The 12,328-nt window shown below is 39.3% G+C and overlaps 1 protein-coding gene across 4 annotated transcripts in view; it reads right to left on the bottom strand.

Annotated features, from left to right (window-relative positions):
- Csrnp3 (cysteine and serine rich nuclear protein 3) overlaps nt 1-12,328 on the bottom strand; it is a 197,712-nt gene that overhangs the window by 13,828 nt on the left and 171,556 nt on the right. For all 4 annotated transcript variants that reach the window (XM_036183006.1, XM_036183007.1, XM_036183008.1 and 1 more), the window contains one exon: nt 11,469-11,728. In XM_036183006.1, coding sequence (XP_036038899.1) covers nt 11,469-11,728 — 260 coding nt within the window. The remainder of the gene's footprint in view (nt 1-11,468; nt 11,729-12,328) is intronic.

The raw sequence follows: 12,328 nt of genomic DNA, 5'->3' as shown, positions 1-12,328 counted from the left end.
CAGAATTGGAGTAAATCTTTGCCAGCTATATATATAACCAAGCATTAGTATATAGAGCACTAAAAATTAACCATTCCAAATTAAAATCACTCAATCAACAAGTGGGCACATTAACTGGTCAGTTCTCAAAAGAAAAAAATACAAATGGTCAATAATTACATGAAAAAATTCAGTTTTCTTAGCAATAGGAAAATGCAAATTCAAATTACATTGATATTCCAATTCAACCTGGGTCAGAATTCATATAATCAAGAAAACAAGTGACAGCAAAGTCCAGGGAAGATGTCTGGAAAAAAGGAATAGGTGTGCTCTGCTGGTAGGAATATAAATTAATGCAGTCACTATGGAAAGAAGTATGGAAGTTCCTCCACAAATATCAAACAGAACTGTCAATTCATCCAGCAATTCTATTCCTGGCTATAAACCTAAAGGAACCTAAGTCAATATAGCACAGTGATTGATACTTGGACATCCATGTTTGTTACAGCACTGTTCACCATAGCAAAGTTATGGTACCAGTCAAGATGTCCATCAACAGATGACTAGATAAAATATGGCACCTATTCCAACAGAGTTATTATTTAATTGTAAAGGAGAATAACACTGAGTCAATTGTAGGAAAATGGATAAAACCAGAGACCATCATGTCAAGTTGAAGAAAGGCAGATTCAGAAAAAACATATTTTTTCTCATATGCAAAAACTACAACTAGTATGTTTATTTAACTATATCACATGTGAATATTGTCATATATATATATGTCATGAAAGGAGAAGAGCAATATTAGGGAAGAAGGGAACTAAAGAGAGGCAATTGGGAGAGGAAAGACAAATGCCACCTCTATTCTCTCATATGCAGAGTCTATGTATGTATGTATGAATGTATCTATCTGCCTGTCTATCTATTTATCTATCTATCTATCTATCTATCTATCTATCTATCTATCTATCTATCTTCTATCTATGTATCTATTATCTCTCTATCTACCTATCATCTGTAATTCCAGTATGTGAGAAGTAAAGGCAGGGGGATTGTAGATTTGAGGTCTGCCCCACATACATACATATACACACGTATACATATACACACACACACACACACACACACACACACACACACACACACATACACACATACACACACACACAGGCATAAAATATCAGCAGTGTCAAGATCAATCTTGGCCTTAAACTCTGGTTTGCATGTGAAAGAAAGAGAAATTAGAAGCGGAGGTGAGAGAGAAGCAGTAGAAACAGGTATGATGCAGTAACAGCAACCTGTTGAATCTTTGTGCCAGAGGCTTATGGAAGCATATGACCTCCACTGGTACATTTAGCATCACAAACTCTTAGAAGGTAGAAATTATCACTAAATCTGTTACCTAGTGAGAAAACTGAGGCACAGTTATAATAAATAATTTGCATAAGATCATAAGTCTACTAGGTCATGATCCTGAATACCTAATTACATACAGCTTGTACTGCTTGCAGCCATGGTAAACAGACACTCATTTTACATAATTGACAATTTCAGGACAGGCATGTGCCACTTAGTCATTGAGTATGCTGGCACATAACCCAATAGACTGGAATAAACAGGCAAGGAATCTAATAATTTTTAACTCCGTTCAGAAGGACTTCTGAGCTAGGGTTCACACAACACTTGAGAACACACAGTAGACACTTAGGAGCGGGGCTGGCAGACTTACGAAAAAGGAAAATGGTCAGAAATGTAATGATTTAATGGCTGAAGGTACCTTAGTGGGTTGGAGCCAAGAGGCGCCACAGAGTCACACCGCACAACAGGGTTGATGTTAGAGGTTTATTGGGGCAGGATAGGTGTGTGTGCAGAGCTGGCCTCTGAGCTAGAACAGAAGGAAGAGAAAGCTGGGAGAGAAAGCACTTTCATTTTATAAGGGCGTATAGTGCATGCCCATAGGGTGAGTGCGCGACTCATAGATCAAGCGACTCAAGTGTCACATCTTGGCTTCTGTTGCTGACATGTCCTGCTGTCATCGCTGGGTCCTCAAGGGCAGGCTGGTGTAGATGCCTGGATGCTAACAAAAGGGAAGCTTGAATCTGAATTTGGGGTAGCAATCATACCCACAGTCATGGAAACTCCACCCACTGAGCAATTGTGGTTCCAAAAGTCTGGTGCAGAATAGAATATGATACGCTCATTGACCTGTATGCTATCCAGATGATTGGACCCACAGAATCACTCCCATTCTTGGTCCATAAGCAATGAAAACATGGAAATCAATGCCAGTCTTTGAAGAGAACTGAAGCTTCTCTCTTTTCTTCTGCCATAGCTGATGAGCAGTTTATTTGTGATTTGTTTTCACTGTTTTGATCTTACATTTTTTCTTCTGTTTCTATACATTCGTCTATTTCATACTGCTAGGACTGTAAAATGGAGTCCTGAGTTGGGTCTCTGACAACTCTGAACATGAGACTTGACTCTTGAACAACTGTGGAAATGCGTTCAGACTCACTCTGGGAACGAAAGCACTCCGGCCTGCCTTAGAAGGACAGACTCCAAGCATTTCAATGTTACAAATGTGGACCCATGAGAAGTAGTAGTGAGCCATTTCAGCAGCTCATTTTGCACATCTAGACACACCAGAGACACATGACGCAGTAGTGTGAGAAACAGAGGGCATTTTGTATCACGGCAAAGGCAGGATGCCCAAAGAAAACAAATGACATTCAACTTCTGTTTTTCTTCCATTTTAATTGTTGATTTAATTTTTGTTTCCCCACAACTTACTTTCTTTTTGTTTTTATTACTGATAGTTTCATATTGATGATTTGAATTATTGATAATTCCATACACATAATGGGCTTTGAACAAATCCATATCATTCTCGCTCCTCCAAATCCTTCTCTATCTCCCAACCACTTCCTCTCCCAACTTCGTGTAATCCTGATGTCTTTTTCTTTTAAGTCCACTAAGCCCAGTTAGTGCTGCATTTACATGCACAGGTGTAGGACCATGCCTTTCAACTTTATTTTACCTCATTCAAAAAGTAGATAAATTCTACTGTCGATGCAGTTTATGATCCAGGCAGTGTGGTATAGGTATAATGCTTGCAAATTAAAGAAAATATAAGGTGTGAGAAAAATAATGCAATCAAATTACAAGTCAATCACTCATCACCTTTACAGAGTCAAGGCAGGAGAAAAAGCTTCACTTTGAATGATTGCCATTTATTTCCATTCTTTTTCATTGCTTATGAACCAAAAAATGTATTGATTCCATGATTCCAATAATCTGGATAATATGTAGGCTCATGAATGCATTGTGTTCTAGGAAATATAAGGTTAAAACTGTTATTGCCAGTAAGTACACCAAACAACTAATTCAATGCAAAATGGTTATGATGAGGAAAAAAATGATGAAAATATGAACTCAAATGTTAATACAAAATAAAACTGAAAATAAGATCACTTAAATAAAGCACTTAAATTGTTTGGTAGTAGAATGTTCTGATCCTTACAAAATCACTAGCACATATAAAGATTAAAGTGGGAGTATGGCAGAAAATTCATTCTGTTCTAGAAGACCAATTGCCATCCAGCACAATCAGGGTGCTGCTTTTGAGAGTGAGCCGAGCTGTTGCATGGTCAGCATCAAATACTGAATTCCATAATTATCTCAATTCATGGGATGACAAAAGCATTTATTTTATAGTTGTGAAGTCTGGTGCTTGTAAAAGGTAGTTTGTCCAAGTCTAGTTGAATGACTGATGATTTTCACCATCAAATGTAGGCTTTATTCAATCCCAAGGTCTTTCCTGATAGTCAAGACCAGTTTAGAGAGAAAATCCTTAATAAGAGTAATGGTAGAAAATGCTTACAGAAGAATTTAAAAACTAACTAACTAACTAGCTAGCTAACTAACTAACAAAAAAACCAAAACAAAACCAAGCAAACATGAAACCATTGAATTAGAGCTAGATCTAAGAGTTGACCTTGGTTCAAGAGTGGCCAAGGGCACAAAGAATGGTCCAGGCTTCCTTCAGATTAGCTCCTTCAGAAATACAGGCTATGAATTAGACACAGAGAACAGAGAATACAGAAGAAAACAGCATAGAGGACTCCACTCTTTCCCATGTGAAGGTGGCCTTTCTGGTGGTATTAGGAGAAACTGGCCAAAGCTGAGTGACCTAGTGTGTGAATCTTGATTTTTCTCAGCTTAGTCATTTATTCTAGGCTGCATCTAACCAGTGTAGCCTGTTCCCTAATTCTATCATACTGCTTTAGATTTACTGGTTGATGTCTTATATATTTCTCCTATCATCCTAGGTTCACACTGAGCAAAGCGACATCTCATATAATTTGTTGATAAACTGGTTTTTAATAAAGGAATAGATTTTCTGAATCACTATGCTATACTTCCAATTCCTAGAGTAGGTATGCAGCTTTAGAGTGGACAGAAGTTCTGCCATCTAAGGACCTCCAAGTCAGTTGGGGAAAAGAACGCAATAAACATAACACAGCATAGTCAATGCACTGAAACATCCACACACACTGTATCAGTCAGAGGGAAGAAAGGACAGGATAAAAGGAAGGTGAGGCATCAAGATATAAAGCAGAATTATTTACTTGCATTTCTGAAACCATAGTATCTTAGAAGAAAGTGATCTTCAAGCCTGGAACGGGAGAACCGGCATGCCCAGAAAGAGTAACATCAAATATGAGGAAGCAACACAGTGGACAAGCACGCAGGGGCTTCGTGTGAGAAACCCCAGGCCCAGACAATTCATGCTCCATAATAATGAAAAAGCCTAAGTTACGATTGCTCATCCTAACATCTGTGAGGAGTCACGGGGAAAGAAATTAAAGGATGATCAAAATGGGAATGAATTGTTTTTTTTTAAAAAAATGCTAATTCTGGAAAGCAATATTCTAAAAAGAATGACTTAAACAGATGGTCTCAGCAAAGGGGACAAATGAGAGAATGGAATACTAAGCTACTGGAGGGGTTCATGAGAGAGGAAGCTAGCCATTTTTCAAATGAATTCTTTGCAGAACCTCAATACAGAAAAGCTAAAAGCGAGGTGTGCAGAGGCCTAGGTTCTCTGCTCTGCTGGCCCCTGTTCCCACAACCCACACATCACAGCTGGAAAGCTCAGTGCTATTGTCTTGGGAATTTGTTGTTCTTGCATAATCCTAAGAACTCATTTTGAGGCTCTGAGAAGGTTCCCTATGCACTCTTCACATGAAACAATAGAATCTAATTGATAAGTGTGGTTGGATACGGAAAACAGTGACTTCTCTTCTGTTGCACTACCAGTGTGTCCAGGAAGGAGACATACATGGTTTTTATCCATCAGTGACAGCGGCCCTTCCAGGACTACTGGTAGGAGTGAGTAGTGGTCATAGTGGCATGATGCAGGGACCACTCCCCCATTCCTCCTAAGGATCACTGCTTTGACAGTATTTCCCAAACTTAGCTCTGCCTTGTAAAATACAGTTTTCAAATCAAAACCCGGATAAGGACAAGAGTGTTAAAATACAACCAAACCTTACCGATCTCTTTAGGTCTAGCATTAAAGAGAGCTCCATACATGAAGATACTAAAACCTTTGATTTATTTTTTTATTTATATAGTGATGCATGTTTGGCTTCAAAGAGTTGAGGTTTGCTTGATTAGCCTCCCCTTTACTTTCTTCTTTGTTCTACTTACTTAGTAGGAACAACTGATCGGATCCCCAAAGCTATTGTACCTTGATGTGCATCTACGGAAAGAACGTATGTGAGCTGCGAGTGGACAGTCTAACACACTCCTATACGCTGGGCAGATCTGTACCCCAGCACATCTTTTGTATGGGTACTAGTAAACAGGATTGTATGGGGGTGGAGAATCCAAGATGACAACATCCCAAACTATGTTCATATATGTGCATGTCTACAAGCACTACTCTTAAATACTCGGGGTTCAGAAAAATAAATACATTTCGTGTTCCACAGTGCAGATATGGGGTGAAAGGTATAGGATATGGTAGCAGGTTTCTCTGTGGAAAGAGGAAACTCCCTGTTAAAGCCATAAAGATAAAACACTATTTTAATGAACTAATGTACTCTGGGTAACCAGAGGTTGGTAATTCAGGCTGGCATGTACAAGACATGTATTAAATGAAAGATTTCCTAGTTATGTGGTATGAATTAAGAAGGATGACCCAGTTTATAAGAGCTTTGGCAAATTGAAGAAAAACATTCATCACGCTTTGATACTTAGTCAATTTTATATTATATTTCTTCAATTTAGTAGCTATGACCCTTCAGGTGGCAAATTAAAACCAATTTAATCATTTCAGCCAGAGCTTATGCCACATAATGAGGCCTTCTAGCTCAATAAATAAGTCATCAGAAATTATAAGAAGTCTTTGGAATCCATAGCCACAAAAGTCACCAGAAAGAATAGCATCAACATATAAAACATATCTTTTCTAAAATGCATTCTTCCTTCTGGCTTAGATCAATATTGTCTCTTCCAGTGGCCAATAATAAGCAAGGATGCATCCAGCAACATGCTGGTAAATACTTAAGCAATTGGCACTGTGAAGACATAGTTATCATTGCTGGTGGTTAACAAGTTCTGGGGCTTAAATATTCCCTTCTCAGCTAATTTTGAGATACAATGGGGGAGAATGAAAACACAATTTCTTCTAGTGAGCAATATCACTGGGTGCACCCCACATTAAATCAGGAAAATCTATGCAGTATTTTTCCCGGATTAAAAAAGTAACATTTCTTGCATAGGAAGAATGTAAAAATCTGATTACATATGCTTGATTGTTCCCTGTCAACTAAAATACTGCAATATTTTGAAAGAACATATTCTTAGCTACATTATACATACACAGGGTAGAAACCCACCCTGTCAGTCTCCCTCACTTTGCTTAGGTATATTTTCTCTGTACTTGTCAAAATAGGTTGTGCATATGTGCATAAGACAGAGCAGGTACTTGGCACAGCAACATTTTCCATTTGGTGTCGAAGCTTGCCTCTGTTTAAGACTCATTATAGAAGCTTTGCTACTTAGTATGTTCTGAAGCCATCTCTCCAGAGTTTAACAGAGATGTTCTGAACAGTAATTAGCTCTCAGCAACACCATGACTAACATGATAAGCTATATCTTATCTCTAAAAATGAGCTGCAATATAAGGAAAAAAATTAAAACGACATTTTAAAACGTTGAAACTATGGGTTGGAGAGATAATTCATCCATCCCATCCAAGTGCCTAATCCCATGTGCTTCCAAGGCCACTTAAATTCTTTCCCTGGATAATTAATCCCAAGACTGTTGAAGAGATACAGTGACCTGAGCTGGAGGTGAAGTGGAGAATATAGAATAAGTTAGTCACTGAATGAATATAGTACTCATTACTCTGAGATTTTGAGTAAAAATGTTTAGATGGAACTTTTTTTTCTTTTTCTTTTCTTTCTTTCTTTCTTTCTTTCTTTCTTTCTTTCTTTCTTTCTTTCTTTTTTTTTTTAAGAGGATTCATCATTAAAAGCTGGCTACTCTCTTTGCTTCAAATTTGGAAAGAGGAGCCAGTAACCAAGCATGACTCAGGAACACACAATGAAGACACTGAGAAGAGTGTGTAACCCCAGAGAGGAGCTAGAGATGGTTAACCAAAAGTGGAAGAATGGAGCTTTGATCCCGGGAGGTAAAGGAAGAATGATGTGATTGTGGAAACACTGGCAAGGAGAGGGAGGTCACATCCCCACAAGCTGTACTGTTTCTCAGAACAATGCAGTGGAGTCTCTAGCATGAAAACAGAGGCATCCAGGGCAGCAGCTCTCTGTGGGAGCCACAAACAGCAGCTGAATGCATTGCCCAGAAAGAAGACATAGGAATAAAGGCCAATGCAATTGTTCTACAGTGTGCTGCAGATTATTAAATCTAAGCACTTAATCTGCAAAGGAGTGTAGAATTACAATGACTATGTTGGTTACCATGAAGTGTGTGACATCTGAATGGGCTTGACAGGAAAAGGAAAACTGTACTCTGTAATTTAGAAGCCTAAAGCTACTTATTTCTTCTAGGAACACACATTTTATTCAATTAGTTTTCTCCATTACTTCTTTATAGTCAATGTGTGAAACATCCATGGTGCCAACAAAAACGATACACCCGCCAATAAAATTGGATTTGTTCTATATATCTAAGTGTCTATAGCTATATAATTTCTTGATATCTATATAACTCATAACTCAGGAAATGAATTACCAAATAAAAACCAATTTTATAGTCAAAACCTAGATTTCTATTCTATTGTAAGGAAACTTCTAGAAACATGTATAAATAGCTCCTCTGTTTGGAACTCATCAGATTCTCTGGGAAACTCAGAGACACTGTGTGTGAGGACTTTATCATTGTTGTATAAGGCCACTATCTTTTCAGATAAAGAAAGCAAAGGCCGAATGAGTTACTCCAGCGTGAGGGTTTGGGGAAGGCTCAATGTGCCAGAAGCTGCTCTGTCATTACTCACAGGGAGGTGACTGATGCTCCCAGAAAACCATCTCAGGAAAAGTCCATTTAGACTAAGTTCCTCGCTCCCTTCCTCTCCCTCCCCAACCCCATTTCAACAAGGCTTTATTAATAGCCCTACTCCATAAGAACACATCTCTCTCTCTCTCTCTCTCTCTCTCTCTCTCTCTCTCTCTCTCTCTCTGTGTGTGTGTGTGTGTGTGTGTGTGTGTGTGTGTGTGTGTGTGTGTGTGAGACCATGCCCAGCAGCAAAACTTATCATTAAGCTTTCTCTCTTCTTTGGGCCGCCCTTCTGTAGCAAGGTTTCTCTGTTGCTCCCACTCAAAGCCATGGAATCCATTTTGCCACATCTCCTTCACAGAGGAACTTATGTGTTAAAAGAAAAATTCCAAGCATCAGTGAAATTTTTGGCACAACTATTATTTTCTACTAGTTAATATGGGATTGGGGGTAATTAAACCTTAGACAAGTATAATTCATGACTTTTTTAAAACATAAAAATTAATACTAGAACTGCAGCGAGAACACACAGGCCTTCCCTCTTGTGTATTTTAGAATACCGATACACACCTCTCTGAGGTTTTAGCTTCATGTCATTGGTTTCTGAGTACATGTGCACTGAGGCCAGAGAGGCTAAGTTCAGATCACTGCAGAATCCCCTAACAGTTAGCTTCACTGTCATTTGGAAGAGCGGATGGTCACCAAATGTCTTACGTTTACAACCAAAGGAAAGGCTACATGTTTCCCCATGAGAATGAAACCCTAGGGGTGACACGCCCTGGCATGACACCCGGTGGTGGCTCATCCGCACCTGCCCCTGAGCACAATTTTAGTAGTGAGTCACCGATGGTGCTCTTTTCACTTCTCTGCTCATCCTGCTTGTTAGAAAAGAGCATGGGAAGAGGCGTGAGAATTAGAGCATGAGAGCAGCTCACTGCCTCACGTGGGGAAGACTGCCGGGGCTCGCAGTTCCTTCAGAGAGTTGGGTGCACAGCCACCATTTGAAGTTTTCTGGCTCTCAGATCTGTTAGGATCCATTGCTCACACCAGCAAGCCTTGGAAAAGGAATGTCCTTCCTAGTTCCTATATGGGACAATCAATTAATTTGATAATAAGAAGGACAAAAATAATATCAACCAGTTTCCTACTTGGTGAGGTGTTTGTGTGTGTGTGTGTGTGTGTGTGTGTGTGTGTGTGTGTGTGTGTTTCTGCCTATGTGATCCTTTTATCTCAGCTATCTTCTGATGATTTGATCCCATTGGGTGTTTGTAAGGATTCACTCAATCATATGTATAAGGTTCTTAGCAAATAAAAAACACCTAGTGATTGGCAACAATTATCACTGATTTACTAATATTTGAACTTGGGGAATGAAGTCATCTTTGGGGAGGTAGTGGAGTTAGTTTGCAGGGAAAAGCTGGAGTTCAGAAACAAAGTTAATAATCATTGCCGAATTAAGTGCACAAAAATCAGTCAGAAGGACAAAAACAACCATGATAAGGAACTTTCAGTGAAACATGCCAAAAATACTGGCAAAAAAATTTGTGATATTCTGGACACTGAGTTATGTCCAGCTCAGCTTAACTTACTGTCTTTACATGCAATTGAGAATGGGCATATAAACGAACAGGAAAATATAGAAAAGAAGATATTTTGAGGTATATGCCACACCTTTGCTAACTTATTTCATAAATTAAAGGCATAGGTGATAAAGATTTTTATAGAGCTTCAGGAATTTCATGAATGGGTTTATGGAGACTACTCCCAAACTATTTTCTTTGAAATTAGATATCAATAGGAGAATGTTTTTATACATTAATAGGTGATTAATCAGGGTATTGCCTGAATTTTGTTTTTCTCAAACCTAGATGCTGTCCTCACACCTCTTGATAACATAAATGTCCTCCAATTCCCAAATTCGAAGAAGACTTTGCTGTCTATCCTCACCACAACATGTAACTTACCATGTGTGTGTGTGTGTGTGTGTGTGTGTGTGTGTGTGTGTGTGTGTGTGTGTTTTCCTTTCCACAGCATAGCAAGCAATCTATAGTGTGCCACCTACAGCCTTTCATCTGCAAGCCAGATCCCCAGGGTTTCCAACTATCACTCTGTCCTTGTAAATCCAGTTCACCAACTAGAACTGCTGATATTACCTCAATTCCTTTTCTCTCCTCTATGTTCAGTCCAATTTACCCTACACTCACCTTGCTCCTGGCCATCTCTGTTAGTCCCTTCACTAGCCTGACTGGACACCTCTTCTCTCTTAACATGACCTTCTTGACTCTCAAACTATTATCAAATAATTACTTGACTGTCATATCATAACAATTCCAACCTGTGCTTAAGACTCACGGTAACTTGATTTTCTGAGGCGGAAGAGAGGCAAACACGTTAATGTAGTTCCACAGCCTCCTTCATGCAACTCACCTACCCCCCGATCCAGCAAACAGCCCTTGTCACCCCCTGTGCCTAGTCACTACCTCAGATCCCCTTTCCTTTCTTTCAGGAGCATTCATTGACTTCTTGACCACATCTGTTTCCTGTCGAAGACTGTCATAACACCTTACAGCTTTCTTGCACAGCCCTGAATGAGATTTTGATTCAATTTCCTCTGACCACTGGATTTATATTTTCCTCTCCTACTAAAATGCAAGTTCCCATAGACCAGGAGCCATGTCTATTTTTGGCTTCCTGCTAGCCCCAGTCCAAGCACACTCATAAAACTGTGTATGATGTAGCAATTTCCAGCAGTAAATATTTGTGGAATGGATGAGTAAATAATGTCAGATAAGCATCCCATGAATAGAGTATACTCACTGCTTTATAAAAAGAAGAAAGAAAAGAATGGAAAGTGACGAAAAAGACTCCGTGGGCAGCACATCTGTCATGTGAAACAGTCTAAAACGGGTAGCTCAGATGCTCTAAGACTATGAGAGTTTGCAAACAGCGAACTGAAGTTTCACCTTTAGCTTTAGAGAGTTGAGCTTCTCCTCCCTGAGGTGTTCTCTCAGCATCTCCCGGTGCAGCCGTTCCTGCTCCCTTGCAAACTCGCCCAGGGTGTACTGGCGCACGCTGTTGTGACGGCTGGACATGCCCAGAGTGCTGCCCCCCTGGCTGGGCACACTGGTGAAGCCCTGCCTCCTGGTGAAGTAGTACACCGTGACACAACTGAAATGCACGTTCTTCGTCCTCAGCCGTTTCTCTCTTTTGAGGATGGAGGAAGCTGGAAGAGAAAGCAGCAGGTGAGTGAAGCCCAGGGCAACAGCTCCCAGATGAAACCAAGAAAACACCCTGGATCCTGAGTCTATTGAGAATCAGAGTGTTTGGAGCCTTGCCGGCTTAAAAAATAATGCATCCCAGAGTTGGCAAAAGGACCTTTTAATTTCCTTTCTTACATTTTTTTCTAGGCATAGTAGAGTAGATTTTAAATGTTTTTGTAATGGCTGTTGAAACAAATTTCTGGAGAGTTGCCAATTATTTTAGGAATTAGCAACAGAATTTAATTCCTCATTTTCTCAAATCCAGTAAGCTTTCATTTTCTAGATTTCACACAGGTAATATTATATCATAACATGTAACCCTCCATATCTTGGGTATCATTTTTAAGAGCATGTCTTGCATTAAAAAGAAAAAAAACCTATCAAGTAAATGAGAGGAATGTTCTAATATTCTATAGAACAGAAGGTGGTTATAGGGCACCAAAACATATTCAATATTTTATAGAGAATAAGAATAGAGGCACTGAAGGGTTCCAAGACAAGGAAATGCCAAATGCTTATGGAAATGCTATTTACAGTCAATGGATAATTGCATACCATGTAGA

This window comes from Onychomys torridus, chromosome 4, assembly GCF_903995425.1.
Source record: "Onychomys torridus chromosome 4, mOncTor1.1, whole genome shotgun sequence".
Classification (NCBI taxonomy): Eukaryota; Metazoa; Chordata; class Mammalia; order Rodentia; family Cricetidae; genus Onychomys; species Onychomys torridus.
Note: the sequence above shows the minus strand (reverse complement) of the source record. Positions and strands in the feature narration are given on the sequence as shown.